Source organism: Garra rufa, chromosome 5 (assembly GCF_049309525.1).
Source record: "Garra rufa chromosome 5, GarRuf1.0, whole genome shotgun sequence".
Classification (NCBI taxonomy): Eukaryota; Metazoa; Chordata; class Actinopteri; order Cypriniformes; family Cyprinidae; genus Garra; species Garra rufa.
The window spans coordinates 54,457,364-54,481,964 of record NC_133365.1 but is presented as its reverse complement, the minus strand read 5'-3'; the positions used below and the strand labels follow the sequence as shown (position 1 = coordinate 54,481,964).

The window sequence follows — 24,601 nt, the reverse complement described above, 5'->3', positions numbered from 1 at the left end:
TCCATCATGAGAACAATTCATGCCAACGGTCCGTAATATAACCGCATATTAAGCAGGAATTCACATGCTAAACATATTTCGCTTGATAGAGATGGATCACTCAAATCAGAAATAATGTGAAGGCTATGATGACGGCAATGGACATCATATGAGCGGTAAATTATAGTTCACAAGTTGGTTCTTTCTAGATACTTAATATTTTCAGGTGAAAGCATCATTTAAACAGGTACAGCACTTATTCACACGCAATCACTCTGTTAATGCATTAAAACAAATGTAATGGTATCCGATTTCGAATGAGCAGAAATCTGTAAGAAATGCAGCGTTCCATAAGTAAAATAACTGACGAAAAATTTATTTTTATTTTCATTACAAACTTTGTACTGCATAAAGCAGCAATTATACTGTTTTAATGCTGATGTTATTAGCTTGGAAGCTGGAGCGGAGCGATTATTAAATGGACAGAGCGCGGAGGGGAAATTGTTGCCGCTCCACTCCGCTCACATACTCTGGTCCCAAGTGAGAGGGTTTTTCCTGTTGCAGGGGACATTGTAAATGCCCAGAGATCCCAGCTTTTACCAGATAATGTTAATATGCTAATTTTACTTAAAAAAAAACCTGTCTCTGTCTGAATGAGTGTGTGAGAGAATGAGGTGATTGTTCTCAAATACTCATTCATCACATGGGCCAACTGCAATAAGCAGGCTGCTATTTTTATTTTTTCATAGTTTTCAAGAATACTAAATTGAAACTTTAAAATTTTTTTTTATATGGTTTAATATTTTTTTGTTATTAAAATTGAAGTTCCTGTTTCAAAGTGATAGATGGCTAATTGTGTGCCATTGATATGTTCAGTGTTCATGTAACTGTTTAATAAGCACTTCTGGCACTTTTTTTCGAGTCTCTTCATTAGTTTTGTTTTTCCTGTAAATGATTCAATAAATACCGTACCGTGACATTCATATCGAAGTATTACCGTACCGTGAAATTTTGATACCGTTACATCCCTAATATATATATATTAGGGCTGTCAAAATTAACGCGTTAATAGCGCGTTAACGCAAATTCATTTTAACGGCACTAATTTTATTAACGCGCGATTAACGCATCGCGCATTTTCTGTTTGACCCACTACGTAGCCCATAGTTAAAGAAATGGATGCACAGTGCTGCCAACCTAGCGAAAAGTGTCTAGCAACAATACATAAACACATAATTGGACAAACCTAATATAGTCTCTCCGGTTTTACTGAACGAGCGCGAGGTCTCCCAATGCGCGCGCACCTCCCTCTCTTTATATCTGCGTCTGCTCTGTTCAGCGAGCGGCAGTGGAGCAGCGCTTTCAGTTAAAACAGATGTTATGTTCATTCCAGTGCTTGAAGTGGGCCGGTACGCAGGCACTTCTGTATTTTATCCTTTTGCGTACTTGCACTTTTTCATGCGTACCGGCACTTCTGGCATATTTAATGAATGCAAGCGGAGTCGGTGTACGTTAGGATTGGTGCTGTGGAGTTGATGTGTAAAGCCACATACGAGTATGCACGCGAAAACGGCGTATTATATGCACGTCAAACACATGCATATCATATGCACGCCGAAGTTAATTTCAGCTTATTAATAGCACGCCAAATAGAAACAGAAAGTCGTGCTAGTGCGCATTTTCATGAGACCAGGCTCTCCAATCAGTACATTATAACCAAAACAATACATTAAAAAAAAAGAAGCAGGTTTTTGCGATCACATAACTTTAAATGAGTAAACTCCTAAAAAGTCAAAGGATCCTGAAGGAATTCAAACAGGAAGTTAAAAACAATGATAGTAATGCAGGGAGTGACTTATGTCCAGATGCCGGTAAATGATTCTTTCCAGTGATTGAATCATGATCATAATTCAGGATTTTTTTTTTTATTTCATATTACTTTGATTGTCTGATAACAAAAATACTTAATCAAAACAATGGAAACAGTTTTGTTGAGAACTTGGCTGCATCAGATTACAGTATGTGGGCACCGAGAGACAAAGAAATGTAATAATAAATGTAGATTTTGCTTGTTCAGAAGAAGTGAGCTGCCCTGTCCGGCAAATAATATAAACAAGCTTGTGGAAGTAAATTGCTCAGTGCAAAGAAAGAGAAGTAATGGGAACCTGGTGTTTCTATGTTCTTTTTTTCATGTGTCTAATAGACATGAACAAGTTATTTGAAAAACATCTATGACATTTGAAACAAGTTAGTCTTCATGTCGAGTATGGTTTCACTGATAATAAACACATATTTGCTTAAAGCATCCATATTTGTCCATGCCAATGTTGATTAGAGTATTAAAAACTTTAAAAAGTATTAATTTAAGGTACATTTAGAACAGATAAAAATGTGCGATTAATCGCGAGTTAACTCATGACAACCATGCGATTAATCGCGATTAAAAAATTTAATCGATTGACAGCCCTAATATATATATATATATATATATATATATATATATATATATATATATATATATATATACACATATATACAGTCGTGGCCAAAAGTTTTGAGAATGACACAAATATTAGTTTTCACAAAGTTTGCTGCTCAAGTGCTTTTAGATCTTTGTTTCAGTTGTTTCTGTGATGTACTGAAATATAATTACAAGCACTTCATACGTTTCAAAGGCTTTTATCGACAATTACGCAAAGAGTCAGTATTTGCAGTGTTGGCCCTTCTTTTTCAGGACCTCTGCAATTGGACTGGGCATGCTCTCAATCAACTTCTGGGCCAAATCCTGACTGATAGCAACCCATTCTTTCATAATCACTTCTTGGAGTTTGTCAGGATTAGTGGGTTTTTGTTTGTCCACCCGCCTCTTGAGGATTGACCACAAGTTCTCAATGGGATTAAGATCTGGGGAGTTTCCAGGCCATGGACCCAAAATATCAACGTTTTGGTCCCCGAGCCACTTAGTTATCACTTTTGCCTTATGGCACAGTGTTCCATCGTGCTGGAAAATGCATTGTTCTTCACCAAACTGTTGTTGGATTGTTGGAAGAAGTTGCTGTTGGAGGGTGTTTTGGTACCATTCTTTATTCATGGCTGTGTTTTTGGGCAAAATTGTGAGTGAGCCCACTCCCTTGGATGAGAAGCAACCCCACACATGAATGGTCTTAGGATGCTTTACTGTTGGCATGACACAGGACTGATGGTAGCGCTCACCTTTTCTTCTCCGGACAAGCCTTTTTCCAGATGCCCCAAACAATCGGAAAGAGGCTTCATCTGAGAATATGACTTTGCCCCAGTCCTCAGCAGTCCATTCGCCATACTTTTTGCAGAAGGTCAATCTGTCCCTGATGTTTCTTTTGGAGAGAAGTGGCTTCTTTGCTGCCCTTCTTGACACCAGGCCATCTTCCAAAAGTCTTGTCCTCACTGTGTGTCCAGATGCGCTCACACCTGCCTGCTGCCATTCCTGAGCAAGCTCTGCACTGGTGACACTCCGATCCCGCAGCTGAATCCTCTTTAGGAGACGGTCCTGGTGCTTGCTGGACTTTCTTGGACGCCCTGAAGCCTTCTTAACAAGAATTGAACCTCTTTCCTTGAAGTTCTTGATGATCCTATAAATTGTTGATTTAGGTGCAATCTTAGTAGCCACAATATCCTTGCCTGTGACGCCATTTTTATGCAACGCAATGATGGCTGCACGCGTTTCTTTGCAGGTCACCATGGTTAACAATGGAAGAACAATGATTTCAAGCATCACCCTCCTTTTAACATGTCAAGTCTGCCATTCTAACCCAATCAGCCTGACATAATGATCTCCAGCCTTGTGCTCGTCAACATTCTCACCTGAGTTAACAAGACGATTACTGAAATGATCTCAGCAGGTCCTTTAATGACAGCAATGAAATGTAGTGGAAAGTTTTTTTTCGGGATTAAGTTAATTTTCATGGCAATGAAGGACTATGCAATTCATCTGATCACTCTTCATAACATTCTGGAGTATATGCAAATTGCTATTATAAAAACTTAAGCAGCAACTTTTCTAATTTCCAATATTTATGTAATTCTCAAAACTTTTGGCCACAACTGTACACAACATTGCTCATATTACCACAGTTTATTTGCTATAGTTTAGAACAGGGGTCGGGAACCTTTTTCCACCAAAGAGGCTTTTTTTTTTTTTTTTTTTTTTTTTTTTTTTGGAGACTGCATTTTTTTTTTACATTTTTTTGAAAAAACTATATATTACTATATGTGACCCTGGACCACAAAACCAGTTACAAGGTTAAATTTTACAAAACTGAGATGTATACATCTTATGAAAGCTCAATAAATAAGCTTTCTATTGATATATGGTTTGTTAGGATAGGACAATATTTGGCTGAGATACATCTATTTGAAAATCTAGAATCTGAGGATGCAAAAAAATCAAAATACTGAGAAAATCATCTTTAAAGTTGTCCAAATTAAGTTCTTAACAATGCATTTTACTAATCAAAAATTACATTTTGATATATTTAACGTAGGAATTTTTAAAAAAAAATCTTCATGGAGCATGATCTTTACTTAATTTCCTAATGATTTTTGGCTTAAAAGAAAAATAAAAAATTTTGAACAATGCAATGTATTTTTGGCTATTGCTACAAATATACCCCAGCGACTTAAGACTGGTTTTGTGGTCCAGGGTCACAATTATTATTCAACTATGCCAAGGTAAATACAGTTTTCCATTCTATGGCCTTTAAAACAATAGTTACATTACATAACATATATTACAGAATTACTGTAAAATGTAACAAAAGCAACATCTGTAGTATTACTTTATCTGAAAAAAGATGAATGTTGATCAGAGAGATTACATATCAGATATATAAAGTTCAATCGCATTGGTATCGGCCGATCACCATGACACTAAATCGATACTCGGTTCAACTGCAAAAATCCTGATCAGAGCATCCCTTCTGAAAAGGTGTAGGCTGTGACGTGTGTTAATACGTGGATTAATAACTAAAAGATTTATTGAAAATAAAGCTAATTAACAATCAATAAATGAAGCCTTCATGGAAAGGAGCGTCTGTGGGTGTGATTCTGTGATTCTGCAGGTCTGGTTTTCATCTGTCTGACGGTTTGTACATGGTTCTGGTCCAGCAGTTGCCCATGACAACACACTCTGGGTGTGTGTGTGTGTGTGTGTGTGTGTGTGTGTGTGTGTGTGTGTGTGTGTGTGTGTGTGTGTCAGAAGTGTTTCTGTGCAGATGGAGATAATTGTGATTGTCGTTGTAATTATGGGCCATGTTAATTGAGGGAGGGAGATTCATTAAAAGGCGTTTTCACGCTTCATTGTGATTGTGTTCAATCTCGTTCACACTGACGATTATTAAACCGCTGGAGTCACAGAGTCTGGGCGGCGTCGCATTAACAGCAATTCCTCACAATCGTGAGTAATAAAAAAAAATAATATATATAATATATATATATATATATATATATATAAAAAATAATAATAATAATAATAATAGCTTATTAATTCAAAAAAAGTAAAATGTAAAAATAATTTTTTATAGTATATAGTAAATATTGTATATATTGTACAAATTAATCGTAATTACTTTAAATAATTATGAAATATTGTATAAAATAAATAATCGTATTATTAGTGAAATTCTAAACATTTGTTATAAAAAATATTGTAAAAGCAATTTTATAGAAGTTATAAAAACGTATAAAAATGATAACAGTAATAATATAACAACAGCTCTTGTTAATTTTAAATAATTTTAAATGTATAAATAATTATCAAAAATCATAATATATAGTAAAATAATTAACTCCTTTTTTATTAAGTTATTAATTACTCTTATTGTTCTTTAAATAATTCCTAACATTTCTTGTAAATATAATTAATAATTATTATCAAAAATAATTATAAAATATAGTATAAAATAATTAATAATAATAATTACTCGTATTATTGGTAAAATGACTATTACTTTAAATAATTATGAAATATTGTATAAAATAAATAGTCGTATTATTAGTAAAAATCTAAACATTAGTTATAAAAAATATTGTAAAAGCAATTTTATAGAAGTTATAAAAACGTATAAAAATGATAACAGTAATAATATAACAACAGCTCTTGTTAATTTTAAATAATTTTAAATGTATAAATAATTATGAAAAATCATACTATATAGTAAAATAATTAACTCCTTTTTAATTAAGTTATTAATTACTCTTATTGTTCTTTAAATAATTCCTAACATTTCTTGTAAATATAATTAATAATTATTATCAAAAATAATTATAAAATATAGTATAAAATAATTAATAATAATAATTACTCGTATTATTGGTAAAATGACTATTACTTTAAATAATTATGAAATATTGTATAAAATAAATAGTCGTATTATTAGTAAAAATCTAAACATTAGTTATAAAAAATATTGTAAAAGCAATTTTATAGAAGTTATAAAAACGTATAAAAATGATAACAGTAATAATATAACAGCTCTCGTTAATTTTAAATAATTTTAAATGTATAAATAATTATCAAAAATCATAATATATAGTAAAATAATTAACTTTTTTATTAAATTATTAATTACTCTTATTGTTCTTTAAATAATTCCTAACATTTCTTGTAAATATAATTAATAATTATTATCAAAAATAATTATAAAATATAGTATAAAATAATTAATAATAATAATTACTCGTATTTTTGGTAAAATGATTATTACTTTAAATAATTGAAATATTGTATAAAATAAATAATCGTATTATTAGTGAAATTCTAAACATTTGTTATAAAAAATATTGTAAAAGCAATTTTATAGAAGTTATAAAAACGTATAAAAATGATAACAGTAATAATATAACAACAGCTCTTGTTAATTTTAAATAATTTTAAATGTATAAATAATTATCAAAAATCATAATAATATATAGTAAAATAATTAACTCCTTTTTAATTAAGTTATTTATTACTCTTATTGTTCTTTAAATAATTCCTAACATTTCTTGTAAATATAATTAATAATTATTATCAAAATTAATTATAAAATATGGTATAAAATAATTAATAATAATAATTACTCGTATTATTGGTAAAATGACTATTACTTAATTATGTAATAGTATATTACACTTAAATAGTGTAATATATTTAATATTAGTTTTATTAATTATGAAATATTGTATAAAATAAATAATCATATTATTAGTAAAATTCTAAACATTCGTTATAAAAATATTGTTAAAGTAATTTTATAGAAGTTATAAAAACGTATAAAAATGATAACAGTAATAATATAACAACAGCTCTTGTTAATTTTAAATAATTTTAAATGTATAAATAATTATCAAAAATCATAATAATATATAGTAAAATAATTAACTCCTTTTTAATTAAGTTATTTATTACTCTTATTGTTCTTTAAATAATTCCTAACATTTCTTGTAAATATAATTAATAATTATTATCAAAATTAATTATAAAATATGGTATAAAATAATTAATAATAATAATTACTCGTATTATTGGTAAAATGACTATTACTTAATTATGTAATAGTATATTACACTTAAATAGTGTAATATATTTAATATTAGTTTTATTAATTATGAAATATTGTATAAAATAAATAATCATATTATTAGTAAAATTCTAAACATTCGTTATAAAAATATTGTTAAAGTAATTTTATAGAAGTTATAAAAACTTATAAAAATGATAACAGTAATAATATAACAACAGCTCTTGTTAATTTTAAATAATTTTAAATGTATAAATAATTATCAAAAATCATAATATATAGTAAAATAATTAACTTTTTTATTAAGTTATTAATTACTCTTATTGTTCTTTAAATAATTCCTAACATTTCTTGTAAATATATTTAATAATTATTATCAAAAATAATTATAAAATATGGTATAAAATAATTAATAATAATAATTACTCGTATTATTGGTAAAATGATTATAAGGATTAATTAAAAATATATATTTAAAAGTAATTATAAAACGTATAAAAATTATAACAGTAATACTCAACTAAAATGAAATTTAAAAAAATTATTTTAACTTATTTAATATTTTTCTTTATTTTTTTCTTATTTAATATCAATCATTTGTATTTTTTAGTGTTTTATTTTTATTATTTCAAAAAACTATTTTATTTACGTGAATGTATTTTGTGTTATATTTTTAACACATGAAGATTTTTAATATTATTAATTTTTTCATATTTTCATAATTCTATGATTTTTGTTACTTTAAAACTATTCAATTTAATCAGTTTCAAATAGATTTTTAATATTGTTTTTATTTTAAAAATGTTTACTATTTTTAGTGTTTTTTTATTATCTAAAATATTTAATATTGTTCATAATATTGTCATTGTATTTGTTTTTATAAATTATTTGTAAATACATATTATTTTTTGTAATAACAGTTACTCTCATTGTTATTGAAATCATCGTTATTATAAAAAAAATGTTAACATAAAAATGAACATTTACTATAAAAAGTAATAATTAATTATTATTCTTAAAAAGAATAAATTATAATAATAATTCCCCTAATAAAACTTAATTATAGAAATGTATTGTACAAATAATATAATAATAACTAAGTAATAGAAATTATTTGTATAATAAATGTATTGTTTTATAATAAAGTTATTTTTTATTTTAATATTATAGGCGTATTCCATGGCATTTATTAATAATAATAATAATAATAATAATAGTAACAATAATTTTAGATTTTAGGAAAAATATTTCCCAAATATGGTTTCATGGTTGATAATAAAAAAATTAAAATGAATTTTATGGTTAAAGCAGTAACATTTTTCTTTTAATATAATTGTAATATAGACTCAATACACACAAAAACGAATTTTGAGCCCTGAGTGAGTGTGTGTGACTAAATTTGAAGTTTAATATGTGTGTATGAGTAAATGTGTTTTGTGTTTTAGCACCACCAGCTCCACGGCCAGCAGCTGTGACACGGATTTCTCCAAAGACGACGAGCAGCGTCTGAAGGACTACGTTCAGCAGCTGAAGAACGATCGGGCGGCCGTCAAACTGACCATGCTGGAGCTGGAGAGCGTTCACATCGACCCGCTCAGTTACGACGTTAAACCACGCGGCGACTCGCAGAGACTCGACCTGGAGAACGCCGTCCTCATGCAGGAGCTCATGGCCATGAAGGTACCACACTCTTCTAGAATTCATCTACTGATACAAAAATAACACAATATAAAAATTAAAAAATAACAATTATTTAAAAATAAGAACAATTAAAAAACACTTAAGTATGATATTTTATTTGAAATAAATCAAAATGAAAGAATCTTAAAATTCTACAATAATTTTATAATAATGAAAATAAAACACTAAACAAATACGAAACATTTATTAGAAATAAATTAAAATACAAAGTTAAAAATAGAAACAATTTAAAAACACTAAAATATATTTTATTTGAAATAAATTAAAATAAAAGCAAATAAAAATAAGAACAATATAATAAATATTTAATATTATAATAAAAAATTGACATTTTAAGGCCTATAAAATACGTTTTATTATTTTTCTCAAATTCAGTTTTACTTTAAATCTGTTTTCCGTTAATTTTCTGCATTCCATTTTAATAGTTTCATTAAATTTTAATAATCAAAAGCATGTCTAAATAAAACCATCTAAAAATTCTACAATAATTTCACAATAAAAAACACGTACTAAACAAATACAAAATATTTATTAGAAATAATTTTAAAAAAAATATTTAAAAATAAAAATATTAAAAAACACTAAAATGATATTTTATTTGAAATAAATAAAAAACTAATAAAAATAAAATAAAAAAAATCTACAATAATTGTACCATAAAAAACACTTACTAAACAAATACAAAATATTTATTCAAAATAAATTAAAATAACTATTTCGAAATAAAAACTATTAAAAAACACTAAAATATAATATTTAATTTGTAATAAAATAAAAACAAAAACAATCAAAATAAAAGAATTGTAAAATTCTACAATAATTTTACAATAATGAAAATAAAACACTAAACAAATACGAAATATTTATTAGAAATAAATTAAAATACAAAGTTAAAAATAGAAACTATTTAAAAACACTAAAATATATTTTATTTGAAATAAATTAAAACAAAAACAATCAAAATAAAACCATCTAAAAATTCTACAATAATTTCACAATAAAAAACACGTACTAAACAAATACAAAATATTTATTAGAAATAATTTTAAAAAAAATATTTAAAAATAAAAATATTAAAAAACACTAAAATATGATATTTTATTTGAAATAAATAAAAAACTAATAAAAATAAAATAAAAAAATTCTACAATAATTGTACCATAAAAAACACTTACTAAACAAATACAAAATATTTATTCAAAATAAATTAAAATAACTATTAAAAAATAAAAACTATTAAAAAACACTAAAATATAATATTTAATTTGTAATAAAATAAAAACAAAAACAATCAAAATAAAAGAATCTTAAAATTCTACAATAATTTTACAATAATGAGAATAAAACACTAAACAAATACGAAATATTTATTAGAAATAAATTAAAATACAAAGTTAAAAATAGAAACTATTTAAAAACACTAAAATATATTTTATTTGAAATAAATTAAAACAAAAACAATCAAAATAAAACCATCTAAAAATTCTACAATAATTTCACAATAAAAAAACACGTACTAAACAAATACAAAATATTTATTAGAAATAATTTAAAATAAAAATATTTAAAAATAAAAATATTAAAAAACACTAAAATGATATTTTATTTGAAATAAATAAAAAACTAATAAAAATAAAATAAAAAAAATCTACAATAATTGTACCATAAAAAAACACTTACTAAACAAATACAAAATATTTATTCAAAATAAATTAAAATAACTATTTCAAAATAAAAACTATTAAAAAACACTAAAATATAATATTTAATTTGTAATAAAATAAAAACAAAAACAATCAAAATAAAAGAATTGTAAAATTCTACAATAATTTTACAATAATGAAAATAAAACACTAAACAAATACGAAATATTTATTAGAAATAAATTAAAATACAAAGTTAAAAATAGAAACTATTTAAAAACACTAAAATATATTTTATTTGAAATAAATTAAAACAAAAACAATCAAAATAAAACCATCTAAAAATTCTACAATAATTTCACAATAAAAAACACGTACTAAACAAATACAAAATATTTATTAGAAATAATTTTAAAAAAAATATTTAAAAATAAAAATATTAAAAAACACTAAAATATGATATTTTATTTGAAATAAATAAAAAACTAATAAAAATAAAATAAAAAAATTCTACAATAATTGTACCATAAAAAACACTTACTAAACAAATACAAAATATTTATTCAAAATAAATTAAAATAACTATTTCGAAATAAAAACTATTAAAAAACACTAAAATATAATATTTAATTTGTAATAAAATAAAAACAAAAACAATCAAAATGAAAGAATCTTAAAATTCTACAATAATTTTATAATAATGAAAATAAAACACTAAACAAATACGAAACATTTATTAGAAATAAATTAAAATACAAAGTTAAAAATAGAAACTATTTAAAAACACTAAAATATATTTTATGTGAAATAAATTAAAATAAAAGCAAATAAAAATAAGAACAATATAATAAATATTTAATATTATAATATAAAATTGACATTTTAAGGCCTATAAAATACATTTTATTATTTTTCTCAAATTCAGTTTTACTTTAAATCTGTTTTCCGTTAATTTTCTGCATTCCATTTTAATAGTTTCATTCAATTTTGATAATCGAAAGCGTGTCTAATTACTTTATAAAGATTAATTGAATTTTATAAAGAATTATTCATCATGTGTATTTACAATTTTAAATAAATTCTAGTAAATATTTTTTCTGGTCAATGTTGTTTTAATATTTGTATTATTAGTAGTAGTGCTAACATTACATGAAGTAATATTTCTGTCAAGTTAAACTGAACTTTTATTTTGATGGGTATATCGTGCAACACTAGTTTCTAGATGATGATACTGAAGCCGTTTGTCCATGTTTGACTCTCTCAGAGTGTCTTTCTGTCAGTTTGGTCGGCTGTGGTTCTCCATCAGCTCTGATTTCTCGTGTTTGATCCGTCAGTGACCTTCAGCTTTGGCATTCAGATGAGCGGCGCGTTTGAAATGTGAGATCTGATCGGACACTGAGAGATGATTTAGATATGATCGACTCTGTCAGCTGACATTTCTACAGAAACACTGACACCAGATCAGTCTGAAAGACTTGAGGAATAAATGACCTTCAGAGAGTCACTGTGTGTTTCACATCTAATAGAATGTGGCTGAAACTTTGGCTCTGAAAATACAGATACAAAAATAAAATACTTACAAAAAAAAAAAAATACAAAATATTTCTTAGAAATAAATTAAAATAAATATTTAAAAATAAGACTATTAAAAAAAACTAAAATATAATATTACATTTTTAATAAAATAAAAACAAAAACAATCAAAATAAAAGAATCTAAACATTCTACAATAATTTTACAATAATGAAAATAAAACACTAAACAAATACAAAATATTTATTAGAAATAAATAAAAATACAAAGTTAAAAATAGAAACAATTTAAAAACACTAAAATATATTGTATTTGAAATAAATTAAAATAAAAACTAATAAAAATAAAAATTCTACAATAATTTCACAATAAAAAACACGTACTAAACAAATACAAAATATTTATTAGAAATAATTTTAAATAAAAAAATATTTAAAAATAAAAATATTAAAAAACACTAAAATATGATATTTTATTTGAAATAAATAAAAAACTAATAAAAATAAAACCATCTAAAAATTCAACTACAATAATTGTACCATAAAAAACACTTACTAAACAAATACAAAATATTTATTCAAAATGAATTAAAATAACTATTTAAAAATAAAAACTATTAAAAAAACACTAAAATGTGATATTTTATTTGTAATAAAATGAAAACAAATAAAAACAATAAAAATAAAACCATCTAAAAATTCTAAAATCATTTTACAATAATAAAAATAAAACACTTACTAAAAAAATACAAAATATTTCTTAGAAATAAATTAAAATAACGATTAAAAAATAAGACTATTAAAAAAACCTAAAATATAATATTAAATTTTTAATAAAATAAAAACAAAAACAATCAAAATAAAAGAATCTAAAAATTCTACAATAATTTTAAATTTTTTTTAAAAAAAGTCACTGTGTGATTCACATCCAATAGAATGTGGCTGAAACTTTGGCTCTGAAAATACAGATACAGTTTCCTTTTTTTAGTAATTATTTTATTTTTATTTATTTTAAATATAAATATTCCATCTTTTTTTAGTAATAATTTTATATTTATTCAATCTTATTTAGTAAGCATTTTATTTTTATTGTTGTAAAATGATTGTAGAATTTATTTATTTTGATTGTTTATATCATATTTTAGTGTTTTTTATTATTAAATAATATTTTAATTTATTTATAATTAATATTTTGTATTTCTTAGTAAATGTTATTGTAGAATTTTTAGATTTATTTTTATTAGATTTATTAGATTTATTAAATTTACGGTTTTGATTGGTTTTATTTGTTTTAATTTATTTCAAATACAATATCATGTTATTTTTTAATTTGTACAGTTTTTATTTATAAATAATCTTTATTTTAACTTTATTTCGAATAAATATTTTGTATTTTTTAGTATGCATATTTTTATTATTGTAAAATTATTGTAGAATCAGACATTATATTAAATTTTTTAATTTGTAAAGTTTTTATTTTTGTAATATTCAGTATCAATATTTTGTAGTGTTTTGTTTTTATTTATTTTATTTTAATTTATTCGATTTTTTAAATCATTTTCATAATTCTATAATCTTTGTCTTTTGAAAAATATTTGATTTAATCTGTTTCAAATAATGTTTCATATTTTTGTAATTATTTTAAAACCTTTTTTAATTAGTTTATTTTAATTTATTTTTTATTGTACTATTAGTAATATTTTTCATAATTCTATCTTTTGTCATGTTAAAACTATTTAATGTAATCTCTTTCAAATAAATGCTTAAAATGTTTAGTGTTTTTATCATTTTAAAATCTTTTTTATTAACTTATTTTTATTATACTATTATTAATATTTTAACACATGTAGTTTTTTATTTTTAAATTATCTAAATGTTATTTAAAAAATATTTAATATTGATCACATTTCATTTTTAAAAATGAAAAAAAAATGTATTTTAGGAGGTGTTTTATACAATTTTATTTTTATACATTTATTTTTTATGCTTTATTCCATATTCCTAGTAATATTTTAATTAGTGCTTTCATTTAGATTTTTTTTCCTTTTTATTAAAACTATAAAATGATTCAGTTAAATTTAGCATTTTTATGATTTAGTATATGGTAAATGCAATTAAGTTTTTCACATGTTTATATAGATTATTAGTCAATATAATATGATGGAAATGCACTAAACCCCTCATAGCGTTCAGGCGGTTCTTCATTTTCATTAAACACGCATTCAGGGTTTGGTAAGTGTGTGTTTGTGACGCGTCAGGATGTGTTGTGCGTATGAAGCTGTAGTAGGTCACATATATCTGTGTGTGTTTTCAGGAGGAGATGGCGGAGCTGAAGGCTCAGCTGTATCTGTTAGAGAAGGAGAAGAAAGCTCTGGAGCTGAAGCTGAGCACGCGGGAGGCTCAGGAACAGGCCTATCTGGTTCACATCGAGCATCTCAAGTCTGAGGTGGAGGAACATCAGGAACAGAGACGCAGATCACTCAACTCCACCGGCAGCAGCGCTGGAGCCAAAGACAAGAGCGGCAAGGTGCTGTACTTACAATACAACATACTGACAGCTGTCTGTCACAGATTCATGTGCAAATGTGAGGATATTCCATAAAAAAACCTAAATGGAAGCACCAAAATGCCAATACATTTTCACTAGTGGAATTTTTGAAAGACATACTTGCAGTCCTGTCAATGGATATCAAGTATTTTTAGTGGACATTTTAAGGAAGTATTATTTAAAATCAAAAGATTTAACTTTATTGCACACACTGCCATTCAATAATTATGAAATAATATGATTATTCCTGTGATGCAAAGCCAGTGTTATTTTATTATCATTAAGAGTTTTGATATTTTCATATTTTTTAATTAAATTATATATTTTTATTGTATTTTTCGGGGGTTTTTTTACTGAACTACTGTTTATTTCAAATAAAATATCAGATAAGTTTTTATTTTTAAAAATATATTTTTATTCATTCAATATCAAAATTTTGTATTTTTAGTGTTTTATAGTTTTCATATTTTTAAATTATATATTTTTTTCTATTTGTCATTTTCTTTTTTACTGAACCTAGTTTTTTTTTTTTTTTTTTCATTAATATTTAATTATTTTATTCAATATCAATATTTTGTATTTTTAGTGTTTTATAGTTTTCATATTTGTAATTTTTTTTTGTATTTATGAGTTTTTTTACTGAACTACTGTTTTTTCTTTTAATTTATTTTTTATTTTATTTTTTATTTTAAAAAATATATTTTTATTTATTCAATATTTAATTATTTTATTCAATATCAATATTTTGTATTTTTAGTGTTTTATATTTTTAAATTATATATTTTTTGTATTTGTCAGGTTTTTTTTACTGAACTACTGTTTTTTTATTTAGGTTTTTTTTTTTCAAAAATAGAATTTTATGTATTCAATATTTAATTCTTTTATTCAATATCAATATTTTGTATTTTTAGTGTTTTATAGTTTTCATATTTTTAAATTATATATTTTTTTCTATTTGTCATTTTCTTTTTTACTGAACCTAGTTTTTTTTTTTTTTTTTTCATTAATATTTAATTATTTTATTCAATATCAATATTTTGTATTTTTAGTGTTTTATAGTTTTCATATTTGTAATTTTTTTTTGTATTTATGAGTTTTTTTACTGAACTACTGTTTTTTCTTTTAATTTATTTTTTATTTTATTTTTTATTTTAAAAAATATATTTTTATTTATTCAATATTTAATTATTTTATTCAATATCAATATTTTGTATTTTTAGTGTTTTATATTTTTAAATTATATATTTTTTGTATTTGTCAGGTTTTTTTTACTGAACTACTGTTTTTTTATTTAGGTTTTTTTTTTTCAAAAATAGAATTTTATGTATTCAATATTTAATTCTTTTATTCAATATCAATATTTTGTATTTTTAGTGTTTTATTTTTTTTTCTTATATATTTTTTTGTATTTGTCAGGTTTTTTTTTACTGAACTAGTGTTTTTATTTTAATTTATTTTTAATTAAATTATATATTTTTATTGAAATTTTATATATATATATATAAGCTCTGAAAGTTGCAGTGTGTTACACACAAAAACAGATTTGATGCACATTTGAAAGGAGAAAAGGATGTTCTATGATATGAGCCGTTTAGGCATAATTTTGGGTAAATGAGAAACACAAGATACATAAATCTGCAATATGTGATTTCTGCAGGAGTCTGGAGATTCTCCAGCGATCAGTCTGTCTGATCTGAGGAGTCTGAACGACAGCGACCTCGCGGTGGAGCTCACCGGTGCCCTCAGGAGGTCAGTCACTGATAATAAACTGAATAAAACATTTAAAAAAAAACATTATTGCAGTTATTTTGACGTTTTTACTCAGAATTGTGAGATATAAACTCACAATTGCGAGAAAAAAAGGCACAGTTTATATTCCGCAATTCTGACTTTATAACTCGCAATTGTGCGTTTACATAAGTTCTAAGAAAAAAATCAGAATTGCGAGATACAAACACGCAATTTCGAGAAAAAAAAAAGTAATAATTGTGAGATGTAAACTCCAAATTGCAAGAAGTCAGAATTGTGAGTTTGTCTTGTTGTTTACATCAGTTCTGAGAAAAAAAAATCTGTATTGCGAGATACAAACTTACAATTTCAAGAAAAAAAAGTCCAAACTGTGAGTTTATATTTCACATTTCTGACTTTAAATCTCACATTTCTGTCTTTATTTCTTGCAACTGCGTTTATATCCTGCAATTCTGACTTTGTAACTTGCAATTGTGCGTTTATATCAGTTCTGAGAGAAAAAAAAAATGCAATTGTGAGTTTATATTTCACATTTGTAACTTTATATCCCGCTATTCTGACTTTATAATTCGCAATTGTGCATTTATATCTCAGTTCTGAGAAAAAAGTCATAATTGTGTGTTTATATCTTGCATTTCTGACATTATTTCTTGCAATTCTTACTTATAACTTGCAGTTGTGTGTTTATATCTCACAGTTCTGAGAAAAAAAGTCATTGCGAGATAAAAACTCGAAATTGCGAGGAAAAAAAAGTGAGAATTATGAGATAAAAGGTCGCAATTAACTTTTTTATTTTTTATTCAGCGGCGGAAATGATATACATAATGCTTATGTAGATATATTTTTTTTTGTCGAGTATCATATTTTATCCATTAAGCTTTTATGTCTCTGATATAGTGAGAATATGAAGAAAAAACAGCTGTCTTTTACTCAGAGACTCAAACTGAGCATTTGGTGCAGATGCTGATATTTATGATGAATTCTGCTGCTTATAATGTAAATCAATGAGATCTTTATAACAGTAGAGCAGATACTGATATAAAATGGTCACTCTATAGCTCCAATAATATGAGATTGAAATGATCCAAACATATATTGCAATGCAATTCGATGATGATTGAGAGATCAACAAATAAATGTTCCTCAAAAGATCCTGATGATCAGATTTGAGGCTAAAAAAATGATTGATGGAGAATCAAGTAAAGCCAAGCTGCTTCAGTCCTGTAAGTGTTCATCTGGAAATATTACTGCAGTTATTCCGACTTTTACTTGATACAAATCAGTCGAGATTTGACAGCAAAAAGACATGGAAACTCTCCATGTATTTGTGACACAAGTGTGTGTGTGTTGCAGAGAGAAGAAGCTGAAGGGTCGTGTTCAGGAGTTGGTGGCGGCGTTAGAAAGACTCACTAAGAGCAGTGAAGTCAGACATCAGCAGTCGGCGGAGTTCGTTAACGACCTTAAACGAGCAAACAGGTACCAAACACACAAACACATCATCATGACAGGATTCAGTGGAGCTCTGAAGGTTTGCGCAGTATTTCAGCGCCTCCTGCTGGTGCCAGCGAAGCATCACTGTGTGCTGAAATTGCAAATGAATAAAAATGTGCTGTTATTGCTGCTGAATGTTTGAAACCAGGGTTGATTCGGTGTTATTTATATGTGACCCTGGACCACAAAACCAGTCATAAGGTTAAATTTTACAAAACTGAGATGTATACATCATATGAAAGCTCAATAAATAAGCTTTCTATTGATGTATGGTTTGTTAGGATAGGACAATATTTGGCCGAGATACATCTATTTGAAAATCTGGAATCTAAGGGTGCAAAAAAATCAAAAGACTGAGAAAATCACCTTTAAAGTTGTCCAAATTATGTTCTTAACAATGCATATTACTAATCAAAAATGACATTTTGATATATTTATAGTAGGAATTTTACAAAAAATCTTTTTGGAACATGATCTTTACCGAATTTCCTAATGATTTTTGGCATAAAAGAAAAATCAATAATTTTGACCCATACAATGTATTTTTGGCTATTGCTACAAATATACCCCAGTGACTTAAGACTGGTTTTGTGGTCCTGGGTCACATATGCTATTGTAGTATTTATAATTTTTTTTTTGTACTTTTAGTTTTCAATTTTTTTAGCTTTGGTTTAAATACTTAAAAAAAAATTAATTTCAGTTTCAAATTTGAAGTTTTAGTTTTAATTTTACTTGAACTTATATCAGTTAGTAGCATTTTTTCTCTTTTTACATTTACCTTTTTTCACCTAATATTTAGATTTTATTTTGTGTAATATTTATAATATGCTTTTTTCTTTTATATTTCTGTTTAGCTTTAATATTTTAATATATATTTAGTCATTTTAGTATTTTAGCTTTAACTTATTTCAGTTAGTTGCCAAGACGATGTTTCTATTTCTATTATTTTTTTTACATTTTCACCTAATATTTATTTTTAATGTGATTTTTTTTTTCTATGTAGCTTTCATTTTTTAGTTTTAATACTTCAATTTATTTTAGTATTTTAGTTGCCAAGCTATTGTTTAATTTTTTTTTATATTGTTTCTTAAAATAATATATTTTAACATTTTAGTTTGATTTATTTACTTTTGTAATTTTTTTTCTTTTTTTTTTTTTTAGTTTAATTTCAGGTTTAGTAATTGTAGTATTTTAGCTTGTGATTGCCATATTTATTCTTTTTTTATTATTTATTTATTTATTTTTTAGAACTTTAGTCTATTTTAGTTGCCAAAACTATTGTTTAATTTTTTTTATATCGTTTCTTAAATTAATATATTTTACTATTTTAGTTTGATTTATTTACTTTTGTAATTTTTATTTTTTTTTTTTGTTTAATTTCAGGTTTAGTAATTGTTGTATTTTAGCTTGTGATTGTCATATTTATTTATTTATTTATTTTTTTAGAACTTTAGTCTATTTTAGTTGCCAAAACTATTGTTTAATTTTTATATATATATATATATATATATATATATATATATATATATATATAGTTTTAATTTCAACTTATTTCATATATATATATATATATATATATATATATATATATATAATATTATTATTATTTATTTATTTATTTTTTTTATGCACTTGTCTTTTTTATTTATTTTTTTAGCATTTATGTTTGGCTTTATATTAATTTTAGATTTAGATTTAGACTCATTTAAGTACTTAAACTTGAAGTAAATTAGTATTATTTTGAATTAAAATTATTTCAGTTAGTTAGCAAAATTTGATTCAGGTGATAAGTGCCATTTTAGTCTTAATTTCAGCGCATTTGCGGTGATTTTCTGATGTGAAATGTGTGTTTGTGTGTGTATCCTGCAGTAATCTGGTGGCGGCGTATGAGAAAGCCAAGAAGAAGCACCAGAACAAGCTGAAGAAGCTGGAGTCTCAGATGATGGCGATGGTGGAGCGACACGAGACGCAGGTGCGGATGCTCAAACAGCGCATCGCTCTTCTAGAAGAAGAGACGTCCCGACCGCACACCAACGAGACCTCGCTCTGAGCTCACCAAAAACTGACGTTTGTGACTCTTATTGCAGTATTTCACTCCAAAATCTTCCTCACAAAACCCTCTGACCGTCACCGTCTCAGCAAAACCACACAAATCCTCATCCTGTCATCGTAGGACAAAGTTCTTCTGAGGAACACAAAAGAAGACGTTTCTCAGGATGTTCCCGCTGCTCTTTTACGCAACAGCGACTGTCGACATACAAAAATCATCAGATGAAACCACGACTCAAACTCGTTTTGTCAAGAAGGAGATGGTGTTTATTTTATACGGTTTAGTTTTTCCAATTTGTAATTAAGAGGTTCACAGTTTTTATGCTTTTATTAGTCAAACCTAGTAATTCTGATGATATGAACACTCATAAATCCTCAATGGAATGAAATGAGAAATTACAGCAGCACAGACTCGGATATTAACTAGTAGCTGGTTTTGTTTCATAATTATATTTCATAATCATACAGTGTAGAGAAATAGTTTTTCAGCAATAAACGAGAACGAGGTTTCCTTCATCTGCTGTTTAAACCAGCATCCTCCATTTAACCACTTTCAACTAGTTAAGCCACAAAATGAAAATTCTGTCATCATTTATTCCGTTTTTGAACATCTGATAATCTGTGCTTGGTTTATGAACCATAATCAGATTTGTAAACTGTAAATTTGAGGCCTTAGATTATCAATATGAGATGAATTATTAATTATTAATTTGTTAAAACACCACTTAGACAACTTTAATTGGCTAATGAGATGTTAAATAATCAGAATAAGATCTACTGTATACACTGTGACAAAAAAGAAAAAAAACAATTTGTTGAGTGAACTTAAAATCATTTGTTGCCCTGCTGCCTTCAAATTTAAAGTTCAGACAACTTAGATATTTGAGTTGACTTAACAAAAAAATTTGGTTTGTTAAAATTTTAAGGCAGTTTTTAACTTTAATCAACTCAAATATCCAAGTTGTCACTCAGTACAACTTAAACTTTTTTGAGTTGACTGAACTTAAAATTTTGAGGCAGCTTTTAAGTTTAACAAACCACATTTTTTAAGTCACCTCAAATATCTGAGTTGTCACTTAGTACAACTTAACATTTTAAGTTGACTAAACTTTTTTGAGTTGAATTTAAAATGTTAAGGCAGCCAGGTAAATAATTTTTTAAAGATCCATATCAGATGTATTATGAATTATTAATTTGTTAAAACACCACTTAGACAACTTTAATTGGCTAATGAGATGTTAAATAATCAGTATAAGATCTATACACTGTGACAAAAAAAAAGAAAAAAAAACATTTGTTGAGTGAACTTAAAATCATTTGTTGCCCTGCTGCCTTAAAATTTGAAGTTCAGACAACTTAGATATTTGAGTTGACTTAACAAAAAAATTTTGTTAAAATTTTAAGGCAGTTTTTAAGTTGAATCAACTCAAATATCCAAGTTGTCACTTAGTACAACTTAACATTTTAAGTTGACTGAACTTAAAATTTTGAGGCAGCTTTTAAGTTTAACAAACCACATTTTTTAAGTCACCTCAAATATCTAAGATGTCATTGAGTACAACTTAACATTTTAAGTTGACTAAACTTTTTTGAGTTGAATTTAAAATGTTAAGGCAGCCAGGTAAATTATTTTTTAAAGATCCATATTAGATGTATTATTAATTATTAATTTATTAAAACACCACTTAGACAACTTTAATTGGCTAGTTAGATGTTAAACAGTCAGTATAAGATCTATACACTGTAAAAACAATTTGTTGAGTGAACCTGAAATAATTTGTTACCCTACTGCCTTAAAAGTTTAAGTTCAGTCAATTGAATTAAGTTTAGTTTGTACTAAAAATTGGTTTGTTAATTTTAAGGCAGCTTTTAAGTTTAACAAACCAATTTTTTTGCTAACTCAACTCAAATATCTAAGTTGTCACTTAAATTGACTGAACCTTAAGGCAGCCAGGTAAATTATTTTTGAATGATCAATAAGAGATGAATTAAATCTATACACTGTGGGAAAAAAACTTGTACTAAGTGACAACTTAGAAATCTGAGCTGACTTAACAATTGGTTACACTTAAAAGCTGGGTAAGTTACACAGCTGCCTTAGAGTTTTAAGTTAGATCAACTCAATCAAGTTGTCAATTAGTACAACTTAAGAAAACATTTGGACTAAACTTTTTTGAGTTGACTGAACTTAAAATTTTAAGGCAGCCAGGTAAATTATTTTTGAATGATCAGTATGAGATTATGAATTATTCATTTGTTAAAACGCCACTTGGACAACTTTAATTGGCTAGTTAGATGTTAAGCAGTCAGTATAAGATCTATACACTGTAAAAACAATTTGTTGAGTGAACCTGAAATAATTTGTTACCCTGCTGCCTTAAAATAAAAAGTTCAGTCAATTCAAATAAGTCTAGTCAACTTGAAATGTTAAGCTGTACTAAGTAGCAACTTAGATATTTGAGTTGATTGGTTTCTTAAACTTAAAATTGTATGGCAGCTGCGTAACTTATCCAACTTTTAAGTTGAATCAACTCAAATATCTAAGTTGTCACTTAGTACAACTTAACATTTTAAATTGCCTAAACTTTTTTGAATGATCAATATGCATAAATTCATTAAAACACCACTTAGACAATTTTAATTTGCTAATGTGATGTTATCAGTATAAGATCTATACACTGTAACGTAACTCACAACTTAACATTTTAAGTTGACTTAACTTTTTTGAGGTGACTGAACTGAAAATTTTAAATTCTAGAAAATATAATAATTTCTCATGCTGGAAATATGATGACAGATTCTTCATTTTTGTGTGAAATCTTCCTATAGGCATGTAGTTTTTATCAGAGAAATGTAACTTCACACTAGATATCACCAAATCTTACATTTCAGTTGATGCAAAAAAAAAAAAAAAACAGGCCGTCTTTTATGAGAGGTTTGGTCTTCATCACGTTTAGCTTCCTCCAGGACCACACAAGCACTTTTCCAGTCTGGTGGAGCGGATCACCACATTGCCTTCTTTACAGACGACTATTTATTTTCCCTCTCCTGCAAAATATCAACAAGACCTCGAACTCACGGATCCCAAGCTCCTGTTTTATACGATCCTGCGACTGTTTACACGCTTGAGCTCCAAAGCTGTTCGTCCCACACGGATCTGGTGAAGACGGTCATTATGCATAACCAGTTTTCATTTGTATTTATCAATTTTGCAACTGACTTTTAAGTGCTTGACATTTGATTGATGGTGAAATATTCACTGCAATAGAAATGCTTTTGTCTCATTTGAGTACAGAAAGAGGCGCTGTTACAGTTTAATGTGAACGAGCATTTAATATAATAATCATTATTCATAATGCAGTTTTGCTGATCTCAATCTGTGACTTCATGCTGGACGATCAAATGGTCTTTCGTTGTGCATCAGATAAAACATGATTAAACAGAAGGATGGATGAAGAGACCGTTCAAAAAGAAAATATTTAAGACCTTAAAAGATGTGCTGAAGAAAAACTTGAGAACTAAAAAAAAGAAAATATTTAAACTTAGATATACTTAACATCTTTTTAGTTCTCAAATTCTCTTTTTGTTTTTAGTTTAATATTTTTCTAAAGTTCATCTTTTCAGGTCCTCAAAATTTTCTTAAGGTTTTCTAATTTAAAAAAAAAATGTTTTTAAGAAAATATTTGAGACCTTAAAGTACTAAAACCTCGAAAACGTAAATGTTCTTAAATGAATCTTTCAAATTCTAATTTTTTTTTCAGTTAAAAATTTTCTTAAGTACGTTTTTTCTTAAGTATATTTTCTTAAGATTTGAGAACTAATGTTTTTTTAGAAAATATATAAAACCTTAAAATATGTACTTAAGAAAAGCTTGAAAACTTAACATTTAAGATCTCAAATCTTAAGTAAATCTTTTAAATATATTTTAACTAAAAAAAAGAAAAAAAATTGTTTTTGAGAATTAAAGTTAATAAAATAATACCTTCAGAACTAAAAAACAAATTATTTGAAAACTTAAATGACCTTAACATAAGTTGTCAAATCTTAAGTAAATCTTTCAACAAAAAAAAATTGGAAACTCAAATGTACTTTTTAGTTCTTAAATTTTTATTTTTTTTTTAAGAACGTCTTTTAAGGTCTCAAACACTTTCTTAAGAAAAATTTTAACTAAAATAGAATATTTGAAAACTTAAACGTACTGAAGTGCATCTAATTCTTGTCCTTCCTTTTCATGAAAACTACAGTATATGCATATCCATTGTAACCAATGGGCTGGAGAAACTATAAAGGGTTTGTGAATTGTACTTAATTTGCACAGATCTGTTTATGAATCAAATCTTTGCAATCATTTTGTTTTATTTTAATACAGAATGT

The 24,601-nt window shown here is 25.8% G+C and overlaps 1 protein-coding gene across 1 annotated transcript in view; it reads left to right on the top strand.

Moving 5' to 3' along the window:
• mcc (MCC regulator of WNT signaling pathway) overlaps positions 1 to 23,993 on the top strand; it is a 115,417-nt gene extending 91,424 nt beyond the window's left edge. The window contains exons 14-18 of the mRNA XM_073840151.1: positions 8,960 to 9,194; positions 14,705 to 14,917; positions 16,596 to 16,687; positions 18,041 to 18,163; positions 20,048 to 23,993. Of these exons, the coding sequence (XP_073696252.1) occupies positions 8,960 to 9,194; positions 14,705 to 14,917; positions 16,596 to 16,687; positions 18,041 to 18,163; positions 20,048 to 20,228 (844 nt within the window). The 3' untranslated portion in view covers positions 20,229 to 23,993. The remainder of the gene's footprint in view (positions 1 to 8,959; positions 9,195 to 14,704; positions 14,918 to 16,595; positions 16,688 to 18,040; positions 18,164 to 20,047) is intronic.
• The last annotated feature ends 608 nt before the right edge of the window (positions 23,994 to 24,601 follow it).